Raw genomic sequence first — 18800 nt, forward strand, 5'->3', positions numbered from 1 at the left:
CCTTGCCGATAGATCCTGTGCAATATCTTCATTCCCATCACATTCCTGCTCATTTATCTACTATTTTCCACAGTGCAATAAAATGTGACAATTTAGCACTTTACAATTTAATGATTGTATAATTGCACTCAATTTTATGAAATTTAATAAAGTAAAATGTATAAATGTGCATGTAACATATAAATGTCTATGACAGCCTGCCTGTGCACATTTCAGTTCACCTCCGAGATGCATTACTGCTCTCAATATAATGACATAATTGCAGTGTATTAGTATAGTGCTTTCTCCTTTCAAAATGTAGCTCGCATCTTGCTGATATGAGCAATTTAAGTGAGCCCAAAAGCATTGATGTCCAATTAGGCAGTTAAGAACATATAGAAGCACTAATGTACACATCTGTACGCACACGCTTGCGCACGCACACAAAGTGCTAATGTGTGCATTAACATTTTCCTGACATTGCCAGGCCATTAGCGGCTGGTTGACTGGCTAGTATAATAGACCGGGATACTAATTCAAGAGGTGAACTCCCCTTCTGATGAGGGGGATGAGTGGAGGTGTGTGCACAGAAAAGGCACACACAAAAAATAGGGCAGTTTTCTTTTGAAGAATACACAGACAACAAGCATTAGCTGACGAGTCTGAACACGTTTTCTTCCTTGCTTTTAATTCACCCTATTTCACGAGTCACGTTCTTTGGAAATGTCTCAGCCTTCCAAGGGGTTTCGATGACATTTCCTGGGCGCATCACTACAGTCTTCAGCCTTACTTTTCCAGTTTCGAGGGAATTGTGGAAAAACGCCAACAAATTCCATTGTGAACTGAAATAGGTCACACTTCCTGTTATGTTTAAACTTCCTAACTTATGTTTCATAAACAAGCAGAATCTTATGCAGGGATTTGCCATTAAAGGTTAACTGCCCCCTTGACACAGATGTTGACACTTGGACGTCGGTCTAAAGTGACATCAGTGTGTCATTGGAGCTGTCGAAATGCTGTTTGGCTGATTGGGGGCTGTTGGCATGTGTCACATCTCTTGTCCACTTCTCCATCCCACTTCAGACTCTATTGTAATGTATAGAACAACCAATTAGAACAACATCTCTCAGCCTGCCCTGAGAATTCAAAGCATGTTTACAAACTGGAAAAGGAGCAGATGTTGCACCCCAAATGTTTTATTAAAAAATCATATTGTGGTTATAACCACAGTGACAGTCATGCGCTGTTGTTAGTTTAAGATGTATTTGAGAAGGAACTTGTTTGCAAACACAGACAGAGGTGATGATTGTGTCTCTGTGCATCTGGTCTGGGTTGACTGTTTGAATGGCTGCCCCTGCAGCACACAGTCTGAAAGCACTGACATCTGGCCCTCTCACACACTTACACATTTACTTCAATTATAACACTCCACACACACTTACACGTTGTAAAGGCTGGCACACATTCAATGCTTGCAAACACAAACACCACCAGAGGATTGAGCTTCCAAGCATGTGAGGAATCTTACAATACCAACATTTCACATTTCAGTCTTTACAACTAAATAAATGTGGTGACAACTTAAGACTCTTAAAACAAGCAGTAGACAAGTGTGCTTACATCACAAGCATGCAGTACAGTTGTATATAAAAGACACGCATAGTTTACCTTAGTACTCAAGGGGTCAATAGAGATACAATCTATCTAAAAAAGTAATTAAACCAGATATGTTATAATTCAAGTAGCTAGCTAATCATTTAAACAACTATGCAAGATTTACTTGCACTTCAAACTAGGGTTGTGCCGATAGACGAGTGTCATGTATCGACGATAGTCAGAGATATCGCCTGTGGCTAATGCCTTTGACGATAGCAAGACGATTCATATTTTTAGGCTAGTATTTTACAGTGTTGCGCATTATAACCAATCAAACACGATTCTGTTAGTTTAGAATGCAATGGCCAATCAGAGACGTTCAGATTAGTCAATGCTGAAACACCGGAGTTTTGTTGTTAAGTGCTGACTGAATTCTGCTCTCTCGCGAATTCTCACATCATGAACAACCACATCACAAAGTGCTTAAGTATGTGCAATGCACGTATAAGAGATAACTTCACTGATTATAATGGAAGTGTTTTTTAAAGTGCATAAACTCGTGCTAGTCTGAAGTAGGCTAAGTGATGTTCTTCGATAATGTAATTATTAGTAACGCATTATTAGTAACTTACAATGATTTTATTAAATGGTGATCATGTTAAATACAAATTCAGTCATATTAAAAATCTTTTATGACATGCCATTCATATTAACTAAAAAAATATATAGATATACGTAGATTTCACTGGGCTGCTTTTAGCCTCACCCTGTTGGTTCACTCTCCGGCTATGAAACAAAGTAAATAATTAAATAAATTAGCATCATGATATGGTGTATTGGCGATCTCACAGGCTGAAATTAGGATGACTGTAGAGCACATCGCCCAACACTACTTCAAACCACAACAGCTGACTTAAAAGAAGATTACATTTTTTTTTCTAATCTCCGCTATAGTGCTTCTTGTGGCAGTGAATACTATATAAACACTGCTGCTTTTTTTATGCATAAACATGAAATGCTCCAGTTGTCCTGGCTCTATTATGAATCATTTGTTTTTCTCTTTAAGTTATTTGAATCCTTTTGGACATATTTTGAAGTCACATTCCCAAAATTCTCCCCAAGGAGTGAGACACGAGGCTCCTGGATATTTTTAAAACATCTGACAAGGCACACGTTGGCTGTTATATATTATATATCCTCTCTAAGCGCTAAGTGCAATCCCCTGTTTCCACTTGTACATCAACAACTCGGTCCATCTGTTCCATTTAACTTCAATGGAAAAAGAAAAAGCCTTAAATATAAAGTGTTTTTTATAAGCATTGTAGCTTAAGGCTGTTTAGGGATAAGGCCTGATTTTACTGGCGCAATAATTCACTTTTTTCCACACGAAGGCCAAGATAAACAACATACAGAGTATTTCTATCTCCTCTTACAGTATGTCTGTTTGGCTGGTCTGAGGTCAGTACAGCAGGCCATTATGCATTTGTCATTAATTCCTGTTATTATCTCGATTCATTAACTCTGACGTCACGCATTGAGAACTGCCTCCACTGTGTATAGTGTTTTCTTTTCTTTTATGACTCTGTGGTCACAATCTGTGACTGCAAGACAAACCGAAAATTATTAATAAGTCTTTAAGCAGACATAACCACATGAGTTTGCACAAGTTGCAGTGTTGCAGGATGCATTAGTCTGATAACTGAGGCACTCTAATACTTAATGAAGCTAAAGTCAACGTCCTCACCCTCTATCCAGCTGCTGCACATTTTTCCCCATGCAGTCGTAAAGGGACACAAGCAGGGTTACCTCATTTAACACGCACTGCCGGGGCCACCTGAGATATCGGAGTTGATACAGCCTCTCTGCCATCACTAAAGAGCTTTCTGCTCAACTTCATTTTCCCCTCCAGAGATGCCAAAAAGCAAGAACTTGTATTCCAAGGAACACCGCGTTCCTGTCCAGTGCTGTAAGCTGCTAAAAATAATTTCAGCTGTTTATAATCACAAAAACTGGTTTGAGGATGAAACTGGACAAGTACAGACACAGCACATTCAAAAACGTGCTTATAATATAATTTTTTAATGTTTGCAATAATATACATGCCATTCAAAAGTTTGGAGTTGTTAAGATTTTTAATGCTTTTGAAAGAAATCTCTTATGCTCATCGAGGCTGCATTTATTTGTAAAGTAAAACAGTAATACTGTGAAATATTATTACAATTTAAAACAAATGTTTTGAATATATTTTAAGATGAATTTATTCCCATGATACAAATGTATTACTCCAGTCTTCAATTTCACATAATCCTTCAGAAATCATTCTAATAAGCTGATTTGTTGCTCAGAAAAAAATCTTATCATTGTCAATTTTATCATCAATTTAAGCATGCAGTGCTGCTTAATATTTTTATGTGAAACCCACACGTTTTTTTTTTTTAAATCTTACTTTTTTTTTCTAAAGAACATCATTTATTTAAAATAGAAATCATTTGTAACTTTATAAATGTCTTTACGATCACTTTTGATCAGTTTAATGTGTCCTTAAGAAGCTTAATGTCCCCAGTAGTGTGTTTGTGTGTAAAAACATCTTGATAATGTACATTAAACCTGTCATTATCACAAAATAAACCCTTTCATGGTGATAATGGACCCCTTCTCTTCATGTCTGGGCCCTGTTCAACCTGTCTGGGTTTATTTTGTGATAATGACAGCCTGAGCCTATCTCTTAAAAATGTTTTTAGTTGCATGAATCTTATTTCGAGAGTTTCACTCATTCCCTGAGATCAGTTAAGCTGCCACCAAAAGCAATGCAATGACCAATATGAATTTTTAATGTTTTTATTTTTTGTGCATTTTACACAGGATTACGGACAGAGCTTTTCTTAAAAAATAATTAGTCTCTCCTGGAGACTATTGTCCACTCAGCCAGAGTTCATAATCTCACAAGCATAATCATATGTACCCAATAATGTCAGTACAGACAATAGGCATTCTGCTTCCGGATTTCATTAATGCCGTAAACTGGAAGAAATCTGTGTCCAGTTCGTTCAGACCTGTGTGGGATTTATAGAAGAACGGCGTTTTGTGCTGTACGTCAACCTGGCAAGAAAATCGTTTGGGAGCCACAATTGATTTGCTCAGTTTTGTAACATCTGATGACTTTCTTCTCCCATCAGTGCTCCGTGAAATCCCAGCTATCCTCCGTTTGACGTTTACCAAGAAGTCTTTAGCGAAACTGCGTCCAGAACTGTGCTTTTGTTCCGTCTGTTCCGGGCATTCTGGTAAGTCCATCCAGTTCTGAATGAGATCAGCAAAACTGTTGTCTCCCAGCACCAGCGGCTGCCGGTTACGTCCGCGCGTCAGTAGTGAATTAGTCCAGTCGTCAGGGTCACTTGTGGTCTCAAACGACGTCCAGCTTTCTAGGCAAGCGTCAGAGGTGGACTTAGGACGCACTCGGTTGTTGGGAGGCTGGTTGGTGCGAAGACATGCAGACGAAGATACTCGGATGTTTTTGGTGCGCCGTAACACAACACCTTCATCCTGCCAGGAGGATTCAGAGTATCCCGAATCAAACTCCAGACTCCGCTCACTGCTTGGTGAGCTAACAGCCGACGGTCCGCCTGTAGAGTCCTCCTCTTCCAAAGAACTAGACAGACAACAGGCAGAGTCGTAACTGCTGGCCTCACTGGCGTCGCTGATCCTCAACCGTGCTCGCCGTTCCCGTTGGGCTATCAGCTGCTTACAAGCACGCAACCTCACTGGAGGTCCGATAGGGGGCGCTGCACAGCTCCGCCGCAAATGCTTCAGATCCTGCAGGGATCGCATCATGTAACGCATCTGTTCCCGCAGACAGTCACCTGGTTCCTGCAGACACAACTGCAAAAAGACAGAAAGTAGGTAAGACTACTGGGTGCGAAATCTCAGATTATAAAACACAAATTGGGACTACATTTGAAAAATGCAGATTTTATAACAATTCTATGATAAAAGTCTTTGTAACACATATATTTCAATAATAATCTATCTATATACAATTAAGCTTAATACATTTGAATAATTCTAAGTGACGTGACATTCAGCCAAGTATGGTGACCCATACTCGGAATTTGTGCTCTGCATTTAACCCATCCAACGTGCACACACACAGCAGTGAACACACACACACCGTGAACACACACCCGGAGCAGTGGGCAGCCATTTTATGCTGCGGCGCCCGGGGAGCAGTTGGGGGTTCGGTGCCTTGCTCAAGGGCACCTCAGTCGTGGTATTGAGGGTGGAGAGAGCGCTGGACATTCACTCCCCCCACCTACAATTCCTGCCGGCCGGAGACTCGAAACCGCAACCTTTGGATTACAAGTCTGACTCTCTAACCATTAGGCCACGACTTCCCTATTCTCTTTTTCTTGTTATACTTATTAATATTAATTAAGATTTAGCAATAATTACCAAATAAAAAAATCTACAGTATATAAAATTTGGGTCACCCTCCCTTTGATTTTGATTTCCTTAGATAACTAATCATGCTCCTTAGGCAGGCTTGGACCTGCATGAGCTCTGTTAGAGAGGGCATGGCTCTATTTGTCTGGAGGAACTGAAAAACCAATCTATTCTAGGTAGAGTGCAACCGAACAACCGATGAATGCACATCATGTAGACACACTCACGCCCTGCTATCAAAAGGATGGATGACTACTACCTTCACAACAAAATCAGTTAGAATAAACCTGTTGCTAGCCACACCTGAAACACTTCTTTTCAATAGAGTAATTACCACACCTTCTATCCATGCTGTCAGATGCATGCACACAAACATACACACAAATCATAACCAAAAAACGGAAGAGCAATAGCTTACTCATTTGAAATAAATAAAGTGAGTCAATAGCAATTTCAATACAAACTACTTCATAGACATTAAAATCTACAAAAAAAATCTAAATCAATTACTTTGTTACATCAAAGAAAATCAGGAAAATAAGATCTCATGAGTCTAAAATTAACAGTCTCAAAGTGTTCAACATAAGCAACAAGCTAGTCCTAGTTCTTAACTCAGAAACAATGCTACTGCCATGCTTGATGTTTTAAAAGTATGCAATTGAGAAATCCAAAACCCTAAATGCATTTTAATTTCTAATTACTCATCACAAACAAAAACAAATACAAAGACCCAAATCCAGTTTTATGTGTCTAAATATCTTAATTAAAGTCTAAGGCATGATTATTTGAACACAAAAATCTTTCCCTTTTGGGAAACTTTTCTGCAGTTTTGACAGATGGCATGTGTTTTTAAACATTTTTGATGAAATCTGTATCTAAATAAACAATCACATTCGTGCAGCAATAGTAGTATACACACAGGGTTGAGTGACTGCCATTATTTCTATGCACAGATTGGCATGGGCTACAGATGTCATCCCATTCAGCAACGGACATTTCTTCACAGTAACTAATCCTTTTGGCACATAATGTAAAGTGATGTCCAATCAGTGCAGTTTTACTGAGTAAACAATCTATGGTTATTAACAATACAAAGCCCTAATGAGTGAGGCAAGATGATGATTTGGAGACATGCTTACCATGATTCTGGAAGGATGATGGCAGTCAAATTCAGTGACTTAGATACTCCTGAAATAAAAATACATGTTTGATGAAACGTTTTGCAAATGCAAATAAAACTACACATAGTAGCTTTTATGCATTTAAATAACTGGGAAAACAGACATGAGCAACTTTTATCAGATAAAATTCATGCACGAAGCTGATCAAAGGTAGAATCAAGACTTGCACTTACATTTGTTGTGAGGGGGAAAGCCTTCAGTACAATCCACGCTGTGCAGATGTGGCTCTTGTGACTCAAACTCCAGATCCTGACTGAGTCCCTCACTGCAGACAAGCGCATATGTGCGTCTGTGTCATTCCAGCATGCGCGTCTCAGCCAATCACAGCGCAGCATCGCGGCGCCATCCAATCAAATCATCTCAGCAGGAGCCAATCACAGCTTGACTGAAATCTGAGCGCTCATTTCCTCCCTCTCTCAAATTATGAGTATATTCAAAACTGCCAAGAACCACTGACTGTATCCGATTCAATATGATAATCACGTTTTATCTATCTATCTATCTATCTATCTATCTATCTATCTATCTATCTATCTATCTATCTATCTATCTATCTATCTATCTATCTATCTATCTATCTATATCTACAATGCAGATTTTTAAAGCAGCTTCACAGTAATAAAATGGAAATAATATATAATGTGGTACATAGAAATTGTAAATAATAAAGTATTATAAATAGTATTATTTACGACTCAATATAATGAAATGATTATGTAGTTTCATTTTCTACGTTCTTTTAATTGCTGTTCTTGCATATTAGTGATAAAGGTGGAGAAACAACCATTGAAGTGTCTGTAAAATGTGTAAAATGTGGAAGGGTGCACAATATACAACAGCCACGAGTAAATGGATGCCATGATGTTCATTTGTCAATAATAGTCATGTATGCTTAAAGCTGAATTTATACAGTTTAGCAGCATTATTTGCATCATCAGAGACCACATTAGCTTTAGTCTACAAATACATTTACGTCTTCACCCAAATTTGCTCATGTGAGAATCCGAGTTTATTTTCCCATCTTTATTTAAGCTTTAGTAAGATACACCACTGTTTCAGATGCAAAATTTGTTTATTTACCTGTTATCAATATAAAATGTTACCAGGGCTGTGTTCAGCCCCGACAAAACGTTGCAAAACATGTTTTAAACAGAAACAGTGGTGCATTGAACACCCTGTTCTGATGACGCAAGTGTTGTAGGCTAACTATGGCAGCGGAGAAGGCCATTCTTTGTGTTCTTTTTGAAGAATTTTCAGATCCTGATGAAATCGGTATAAATGCAATGTTTAATACTGCTAAATATGCTTGATGTTACAGTCACTGCCCTTGCCGTCCAGAATAAAAGAGAACATCCCAATCAAGGGATTTGTGGAAACTGTGGCTCCTAATTATTGTGATCCAACATTTGCCTCGCATTTCAGGATGAAAAGACAAACATTTCAGGTGAAGGATAATCCACTTCTTACCTCTGACTGTGTTATGATCTATATGACCTTATTATTTTTATTGTGAGTGTTAGGCTTATTATTGCTGATCACTATTGTTGTGCTATGATATGGTAATATTTACCATTATATAATCAGAGGAGCATATAAGTTTATGAAAGTGTCACTCCACAATACAATAGCAAAATATATAAATATGTAAAGTATTTTTATGTTACATTAATTAGTGTCTAGCACACCTTCCTAAGGAAAGGATATGGACCAGAAGACATTGCAATTACTACATGATATTTACTTGTGCCAGATCTATACTTATGCTCTTATTATTTCAGTTATTTTGCCTTTAATGTAAATATACGTGCAAACAATATACTTGCCCTTGTGAATTTATTTTGATGTTAATTACATTTACTTACAAATTCAGCATCATCATCATGTTGATATGCTATGTTACTATAAAACTCTTACGACAAACATGTCTTCAATTGTTGTGTATACCGAGCTGCAGCGGACACATATTAAATGACTTCCCTTGGGCCCATTGTACCAGCTGTCTCTTTAATACCGCGTGGTTTATTTACACTTTGATGCTGATTGGGCTGACATTTTTGACACATCCACCAAACAAGAGAAAACGTATCTCAAACCCCATTGCACACCGTTTCCAGGAAACATCGTTCAACCCAGACAAGGGCAAAACGTTAGGCACCGGTCTGAGCTTGAACGTGCCCATTTCCATTCATGTCTCCATTCTTCTTTTTTTTTCTCTCCCATCCTAATCTGTGACAGGTTAGACTAGAGGTGTGTGGACCATCAGCCTCACAAAAACATGACTGGACAGTAACACTGATCCTTTTGTGATACGAAGCTGAAATTGTGGCAATCTAATTTACATACAGGAAAACGTGTGAGCTGTTAACTAAACATGCAATTCCACCCATTGTGTTTAATGATGGCCACTTCACCCAGGCTGTTCAAGTGATTTTCCTGAAGCGTTAAACTTTAATGTACGAGGTTACGGTGCTAAGCACACAGTAACCTGGGCATGTCTTCAATATTCTTTATTTGCCTTCACCAAACAGAACCATCCTAACAAATACTGCTTAAAATTATCTGTTATTGTTCATTATGACAGTAACCTACAAGTCTACAATCAGTTTTCAAAGTTTGGCTTGAGCAGATTGGATCTTAAACTACTTCATTTTGACACATTTGTAGTGCTAGTAATTCACACTTCCAAGCAATAAAAGCAGCATAAAACAGATATTTTCCAATCTCCAAGTTCACCAAGAAAGAAATTCATTTTAACTTTACCTTCACTTTCTAAACAGACAAATAAGGGCTGTCTTTTCTTCTAATCCATGTCTAAGAAATCTCTTTATCCAGCAATAGGTGTTATCAGTATATCTTCAATTAAAGATTGAAGATATACTAGATAGATAGATTTTTCGGTCCCACTTTATATTAGGTGGCCTTAACTACTATGTACTTACATTTAAATTAATAATTTTGGTACAATGCACTTATTGTGTACATACATGTTTTTACATTGTACTTATATATTTTTAAATACCTATATGTAATTACATGTTATTAATTTCTGTAATTGCATTTATAATTACACTGTTTACCCATCTCTTACACGTTAGCCCACCTTTAAACCTACCCATACTACCAAATCTGCCCCTAACCTTACCCAAATCCCACCTCAATAGCAACAAAAGTGTTTTGCAGTACAATATGACCACAATAAGTACATTGTACTTATTTTATATGCAAGTACATAGTAGTTAAGGCCACTTAATATAAAGTGTGACCGATTTTTCATATCTGTGGTAGTAAAGGACAGAGTAGGATCGAACTGCAGTGGTATGAAGATCGTCATGAGGATATTCCTTTGACTTCTTGTGAGTTTCTTTCAATGCATAAAATGTGCATTAAGCTAATAAGACATGTCCATTGGACTACTGATTCAAATGCATTTAGATAACAGTATCATACTTTTCCCGACAGTTTTCCCATCCAGAATGTGTCCATTTTTGAGAAACAAGGGTCTGATAGCTTTGTGGCATATGTTCAAGCCAATCCAAACATTTCCTCAGCCTTCTACATGTCTATCATATCCACCTCACACAACAGGACAAGGTAAGGAGAAGATCTGTCTCCCTCTTGTGACTGAAATGTCAAACACATTTTAAGACACGTGTGACCTGCTAAGAACACACTTTTTTTTCATTCTTTTTGCATTAATGGTTAGATGATGGTGCCTTCAGGACAGCGTATAATCTGGATTTGGAAACTGACATATCATTAACCAAGACTGTTCGCTTGGTCTGAGACTTTAGTGTGTCTGAGGGCCAAAGTGGAACTTGGACATCAACAAATATAATCCTTTCTGTTCCAATTCTGTCTTTGAATATAGCCTCATATATGCATTTTATTCTTTTAAAAGTACAAAAGCAACTTTCTGTTGTATAAGAGCTGTGTATGATCTACTATCACAGACTGACAGTCCCAGAGACCACAGATTATCAGCAATGGCAATGTGATGTCACAAAACGGACAAATGCAGGTATTCACATGCAACATGCTAATTACACACTTAAAGGGATAGTTCATCCAAACATTAAAATTGTGTATGTATCATTTACTCACCCTCAAGTTGTTCCAGACCTGTAGGAGTTTCTTTCTTCTTTTAAACACAAAAGATCATATTTTAAAAAAGTGGGTAACCACCGGTCTGCTGCTGATAGCCATTAACTTCCAATCCACAGTCATCCTTAGTACATGTTCTACATGAAAAGAATTGATATTTAAGATTATTTATATATTGTGAAATGTAAAAATCATTAATATTGTTAGATGCCCAGAAGATGCCCAGCGTGGACCATCGTAGGTGTGGTGAAAGCGGTGGATCGAGACTGGCCCTTTAAATCCCTCCAGCAACCCATCTCAGGCATCTCCGGAGGGGAGTCCAGTCAGAGGTGAGATCATATGGATCATTCCAACTTAAATGCTCATAAATGGTCCACTATACTCAAAACATAATTTTAAATGATTATTTCAATTGCCCACCACAATAATTACATTTTCCAGTTGCATCATTCCTGTCTCAGAACCGAGAACTAGATTTGGAGGAAAAGCAGGATTTTGACCAGGATGTGGACAACACTAACCAACAGACTGGAGCTACTGACGTCACTGACACTGTACAAATTCAGGTCAGGCATGTTATGCTAGTAAATTAAGATAAGCATTTCGATAAAACTAACTTATTAATGCTTGAAGCTTTAAAGTATAAACCACTGTTTTACAACTGGTATAACTGATTTTACACCAGATATAAAGTTAATAAAAAAAAAAATGTTAATACAATACAAAGGTTAATCAAAATGTCCATAATTTTTTTTTTTTAAATGTATCACAAATTGCTATTGTACGGGAGTAAACAAAAATGTCCTCAAAACATTCTAAAATATTTTCACATTTATTAAAAATTTTAATGTATAAAGAAAAATGTCAAACATTTTAGAAATGTACAAAAAATTATTACATATCTGTATTGTGCAAAATAAACAAAATGCCTATATACCATTTTGAAATGTATCAAAATGTGCATTGCACCATTTCATTCAAGTAAACAAAAAATCCTTAAAATGTAATTTTTAATTAAATAAAAATAAGCAAAATTATATGAACATTTAATAACATGATAGGCTGAATAGCCATTGACAACTTTGTAAATACGTAAACCACAGTTAAATACAAGAAATAAACACTGGGCTAAATAGTGTAGGCTATTAGCCATATTGTCAAGTGACAGATGAATAATATGAGTTTGATTGAACTGAAGACTTTTAAAAGTTTTTTTTGCTGCATAATTATATTCTATTACATTGCATTTTGTATTGTAACAACCCATCAGTTGAGAGTCAATGCCTTAAATCACTCTTTCCAGAATGTCTGAAGATTGACGCTGAAGTCAACATTATTCTTTTCTTCTTTAGCTGCTGAATGTGAATGATAAAGCTCCAGTGTGTGACCCACTCTCGTATACATCCATCATTTTCTCCACCCTGGTGGCTGGAGTTCCTATGATCCCCTTCAGCTGCACAGACCCTGATAGAGACCACCTAACTGCCACCACCACCACCAGTGGTAACATCATCATCTCTATTATAACTCCAACAGCTAAACATCAACAATCCACCGTTATATTCTCAAAAGTGCTGTTGTGGACTGACATCTGACAAAAACCTCTTCTCGCTTTCATCACCATTGTGCTGTGAGCATCTCCTATCACTCTAGTCTAATACTCTAGTCTAGTCTCTTTCGGCAGTACTTGACTTCATCCTAAACTCAAAAAAAAAAAAAAAAAAAAAAAAAAAAACAACTTTCTATCTTTCTCTCCACCTACTAGTTTGTACTTATTTGAACAATGACTGAGACTTGGTGTTACGAGCACTTCCTCTGTCTGACTGCCTCTTCGAGATGAATCGCTTTTTGTATTCCCCAATTGTAAGTCGCTTTGGATAAAAGTGTCTGCCAAATGACTAAATGTAAATGTAATAAATATATATGAATGTTTAGCAATAGCTAACTCTTATAGTACATAGTCTGAGTTAATGTATCTGTTCTCTCCTGACAAGGGCACCACAGGTATAGCGGTGTTGAGTGAATTCTGAGATCCACAGCCTTGGTTTGTGGTTCTGCTCATCATCAATGCAGCTCTTCTGCTGCTCCTCCTGCTCAAGATCACTTGGACTGTATCCATACAGTACGACACACCTGTGTTGCCATACAAAATCTTTATTTGTGTTTTCATATTGGTTTAGGGGCCATTCACACTAATGCAATTTTGAGTTTACACGAGACACTAAAAACATTTATGTAGTGTACGTTTGCATTGAAAAACAATGAAAAACAGCACAGTGGAATGCAAAAATGTGGTTATGTGTGAACGGTCCCTTAGGACCGGGGTCACCAGGCTCAGTCCTGGAGAGCCGGTGTCCTGCAGAGTTTAGCTCCAACCCTAATTAAGCACACCTGAACCAAGCTCTTGCCAAGTATACTTGGAACTTCCAGGCAGGTGCTCAACTCTGCAGGACACCGGCCCTCCAGGATCAAATTTGGTGACCCCTGCCTTAGGAGAAATTCACTAAGAGAACACATTTTTGTGTCGAAAAAATTGAGAAGCTGTAAAAAAAAAAAAAAAAAAAAAAAAAAACTTTAAAGCTGTTTTTAAAAAGTTTAACTTATTTTGCCTAGGCCTCAAGTTCACCTCTATAAAAAAAAAAAAAACTGACCTCCAGCATGAAGCTACAGCTCTACTGCCAAACACATCCAGATCAAACATGGCTATATACAGTGTTGGGCAGTAACTTTAGTTGCATGTAACCAAATTATGTAATTTAATTTCAAAATAAATGTAACTGTAATCACTTACAGTTACTGAGAAAAAAAAAAAAAGTGTATTTAAATTACAGTTACTTTTGAAATGTTAACAATTACAAAGGGGGCTTAAATCTGTTTGGTTTTTTTTACACACACACATACAGATTTACGTGATTTCTTTCAAAAATTGCAGCGACTGATCTAAAAAATGAAACACCAATGTTTCAGAAGTTTAGGACACATATTTCAAAAATTTTTTTATTTCATATTAGATAGGTTTATTATTATTATTATTATAAGATTAACAGTTTTTTTCCAAGCCATTGTTAGGTGCCAGTGTTTCCTGTCATAGCTAATCAAAGATTTAATTTCAAAAACATTATCATAGCTATTAAACTAATCTTGTTATGGGTTTAAATCTGTATTTAACCTCAGAATCAAAGTAAGTCTGATTTTGTGGTGGCTGTGCTTTAAAATTAAATTATTATAATCTTAATAAAAGTGATGAAGGCTTTTGAAAGTCTGATAGTAATCAGTGTTGAGTAATATTACCGTCTGCTTTAAATGTTTCAAAATGATTAACAGTTGAAAACATTAGAATTTTACAAAATCATATCAACAGCCAGAGAGATCACCAGTGCTACATTCATTATAAAATAAATAAAAACATTATGTTCCTTACAAATATATATGAGCAATATCACTCGAGTACGAGAGCTCTGTATCAGCATCAGACACACCACCAGAAGCAATCACAGCCGCTGATATAGAGCTGGTATCGCTCTTGTACTCGAGTGTTATTGAGTTTATACAAGTTTGACGGAACATGTAATTAAACAAGAAACAACAGAGTGCCTGACAAAACCCTCTTTTGTGCGGAACTACTTCCTTCTGCCACAGATTCAAAGCTCAAGTTATATATAATGTTTTTGTGTGTGATCTTTTCAGCACTTATGCTAACGGCGAAGGCATTCCATCAGCATCAGGTGAGAACGACATACTGCTAGGTCTGTTTATGAGATGTAAGATTATGCAGCCTACATTTATTTGTAAAACTGTACATTTAGAAGCTCATTAAAGTATAATGTATGCATTTCACAAAGCAGTCACTAGATGGCGGTGTTAGTCTGTCTAAAGATAGCATATAAAAGAACATATCTTTCACTCTCCAAACCCTAATTTAATTCAGAACTAAAATAATATTTCCCTTCCATTTCTTATCATTGTATGGTTTTAGTGGAAAAGCTCAAGACTCAGGTTCGATTACAGTGTCCGTGACCAGTTGACGTTTCCAAATGAATGTAATTATAATTTTAAGTAGGCTATATGTTCTGAAGTGATGATTAATTGACCAGAGATGATTATTTTCTGATGTCTTTCAGCAGGACAGTTACTTGTTTAATCCAGCTACAGGGAAGCACTGTTGGTTGGAACCACGCATTCCTTCGATCTGATCTCAGAAAATAAATAAATCTTGATGTTCTTAAATAATTTAGTTAGTTAATGTTCTTACAGACCTCTCCAGGTAAATGGAGCCAAAATCAGCCAGAGTACAATACGCTAAATTTAGAAAATGTTCCAGTTGATGCCCTACAGCAAGCCCTTAAATGTGTATTTAATTAATGCGATTGGATATTAAATTCATTATTCAGCCACTGATGTAAACTTATTAACCTCCAAAAAAGTACACTTGCAATAAAAACTACATCTAGCAGAGCTTTATCTAGTGAATTAACTTTTATTTAAATTAAATCATTATATAGGACTTTCAAAAGAAGTTTAATCTTTACCAAAAAAAAAAAAGAAACACTACCCTTTTATATCAATTAGAATTCCATTATTAATTACTATTTATTCTTACATGTGAAAATTCTGGAGAAGAAATGTCTACGTACAGTAGGACAACTTGGGGGAAAATAAAGTCCATTGTAAACGGAAGTCAAGGCACAAACAGGAAGATAGAAGAGAAGAAAAAAGATCGTTAAGATACTGTTACGTACATACTTTAAATATCAGTTACATTTTAGCAGTTCTTTCCCCATTTGTGAAGCTTTTTTTTGTGCTTTTTAAAATTTCATCTTAAAAAGGAATGTTACGCAGATGTGAACTGATTACTTGTATTGATATATTTGCTATCTTCTATCATGCAGGACAACTTTCCGTTTTGCTATCAACAAGGACATCATGTAAACATTGTAAAAAAAGCGCTTTCCTTTTTCAATCATACTCTATATCCAATGCCTGCTGGTTGTTTAAAAAATAAGCATTATGCAATTAAGTTTAATCAAATTTGCACATCAGATTCCCTAGAGTAAAATAAAAGCATCATATATTTAAAAAAACTGCCTCTGCTATTTCTCAACAAAAAAAAAAATTAACAAAAAAAGGACAGAAACAACAAAAATGGACAAAGGATAATACAACAGTTGGTGATTTGTGGTCGTAGCCCAAGGAGTTAATAATACAGATATTAAATGTCAAACAACGCTGGGACAGGAACGGTAGGGAGAACAGAGGCTAAGGTCGTTGGCAATCGTTGAAATTGTGTCAGGCTCCGTCACGTGGAAGCAGGAGTCGTGGTTGGCCAGTGCAGACGCTCAGGACGTATTCCACCCCTACTTCCTCTGGTCATCAAAACTGTTCAAGTAATCTGAAAGAGGAAGAGAAATCAGTTACATGTGGTGTGGAAGCCAAAGAAGTCCAATTAGTTTCAGTAATCAGTTTGCTCGTACCTCGACTCATCTTTCTGTTTTTGTGCTCTAGAAGAGCCCACAGTCCTTCAGGTTGTTTTTGATGATGACGTCGGTGACAGCATCGAAAACGAACTGCACATTCTTCGTGTCTGTTGCGCAGGTGAAGTGAGGGTAAATCTCCTTGGTTTCTTTCTTCTTGTTCAGGTCCTCAAACTTGGTGCGGATGTACTCGGCGGCTTCTTCGTAGTTGTTGGCACCTTGTTGAGAGGGGATATACAGAGCACAATGAGAAAACAGCAGGAGAGGATGAACACGAAAAGACGGAAAATAAGTGACAGACAAGCTAGAAAAACTAAATCTGAGAAAAAGAGAAAACGGTACATTCATAATGATCGTTAAAGTGACACATGACCTCTTCCAGTTAACTGATATCAGTAAAGCCGCCTGTCCTGTGTTAAGACTGATGTCTAATGCACAACCCTGCATGGGACATAATGAATTCATGGCCTTTTGGATATAAACACTGAAGGACAACTGAAGCCTGGAATACACTACGAGATTTTTGCGCCGATTTCCCCCAGATTTTACAGTCTGAACAGATTCCACAGAAAATCGCTTAGTGGATCATGGTCACAGACTCCGATTTTTTAGCTTCAGACTTTGATTCTATCCAGTCGGAGGATATCAGACATGTTTGATATTTTCAGTCGATTTTCGAACGCATATGTTTTCATTTGTCATGCGTCTCCTAGCAACAGGGAGCATGTTTCTGTGTGAGTTCGTTGTGATCGGCGCAACTTTAAAGTCTGGTAGTGTATGATCTTCAGTCACGCAGTGTATGATGCCCAGTTTTCCTTTGTCACTATTTACAAAGTCGGTAAGTGTATGATGCCTAATGTTTTAAAAATCTGTTCCGATTTTAAAAGTCGTGTAGTGTATTCCAGCCTTAAAGTGGACCTCATTTGAATAAACCACAAGACTTTTCACTTTAAATTGTTGCTTCTGGCCAAAACAGTCCATAATCCATAAGGCTTTGTTCAGTCAAAATGTCCATCCCCTGTTGTCCTCTCAAATCAAAGTCTACCAACATATTAGTTTAGGACTGTTTGGTTTTCGCTTGTAAGCAGTGCTTGATCTGTGCATATTTCTCTCCTTATTCAGCTGAGATGATTTTTCACTGGAGAAAGCAATATTATGAATAGAGGACTCGTATTTTAGCTAGAAGCAATTGTTTTAAGTTAAAAAATGCCTTGGTGATGGAATTTGATGTTTTTATCAGCTGTTTGGACTCTCATTCTGACGGCACCCATTCACTGCAGAGTATCCACTGGTGAGCAAGTAATGTAATGCTACATTTCTCCAAATCTGTCCTGATGAAAAAAAAACTCATCTACATCTTGGATGGCCTGAGGGGGAGTATATTTTCAGTTTTGGGTGAACTATTCTTTTAAGTCAGAAGTTGTTTTTAAAAAATGGACTATGTTGTGATTAGTATTATAAAACACAGTTTCGACTTATATAGAGAAAAAAAAAGCACATTCTTTTTAATATAAGTTCTCATATAAATATAAATACATTCTCTATAAATATAAGTTTCTAAATTGCTAAAGTAACTTGCAGCATTAAAAAGGTTTATGGACTATATTGCTTTGTGGAACAATTGTTTTGTCTCATATAATATTAATATCCATCATTTATTTTTATTGCACAAAACACCAGGTACAATTATTTAGAGCTGTCAAAAAATTAATCGCATCCAAAATAGTTTTTGTTTTTCATAACATATGTGTGTGTGGAGTGTATATTTATTATGTATATATAAATACACACACAAATTATATATTTTGAAAATATTTACGTGTTATATTTATATAATATATAAATATATTTAAAATATAAAAAAAATTCTTAAATATACACATGCATGTGTGTTTATTTATATATACATAAATATACACACTACACACATATATTAAGAAAAAGAAAAACTTATTCTGGATGCGATTCATCGCGATTAGTCGTTTGACAGCACTGCAGTTATTAAAAAGGTCCATATTGCTTTTTATTTTTTGTC

At 36.6% G+C, this 18800-nt stretch overlaps 2 protein-coding genes across 3 annotated transcripts in view; both read right to left on the minus strand.

The window, feature by feature from the left end:
• Positions 1 to 4422: 4422 nt before the first annotated feature.
• inka1a (inka box actin regulator 1a) lies at positions 4423 to 7448 on the minus strand. Its single transcript, XM_079393040.1, has 3 exons — positions 7367 to 7448; positions 7152 to 7200; positions 4423 to 5451 (listed from the first exon to the last, which is right to left on the minus strand). The coding sequence occupies exons 2-3, from the start codon at positions 7152 to 7154 to the stop codon at positions 4528 to 4530; spliced, it is 927 nt and encodes a 308-aa protein (XP_079249166.1). The 5' UTR covers positions 7155 to 7200; positions 7367 to 7448; the 3' UTR covers positions 4423 to 4527.
• A 7600-nt stretch (positions 7449 to 15048) lies between these two features.
• gnai2a (guanine nucleotide binding protein (G protein), alpha inhibiting activity polypeptide 2a) overlaps positions 15049 to 18800 on the minus strand; it is a 73635-nt gene continuing 69883 nt past the window's right edge. Inside the window, exons 8-9 of one of the 2 annotated variants that reach the window (XM_079393597.1) lie at positions 16766 to 16983; positions 15049 to 16683 (exon numbers count right to left, since the gene is read on the minus strand). In XM_079393597.1, the coding sequence (XP_079249723.1) occupies positions 16793 to 16983 (191 nt within the window). In that variant the 3' untranslated portion in view covers positions 15049 to 16683; positions 16766 to 16792. The remainder of the gene's footprint in view (positions 16684 to 16765; positions 16984 to 18800) is intronic. The other variant, XM_079393598.1, reaches the window with a different exon arrangement.

This window comes from Barbus barbus (genome assembly GCF_936440315.1).
Source record: "Barbus barbus genome assembly, chromosome: 35".
In the NCBI taxonomy this organism is placed as follows: Eukaryota; Metazoa; Chordata; class Actinopteri; order Cypriniformes; family Cyprinidae; genus Barbus; species Barbus barbus.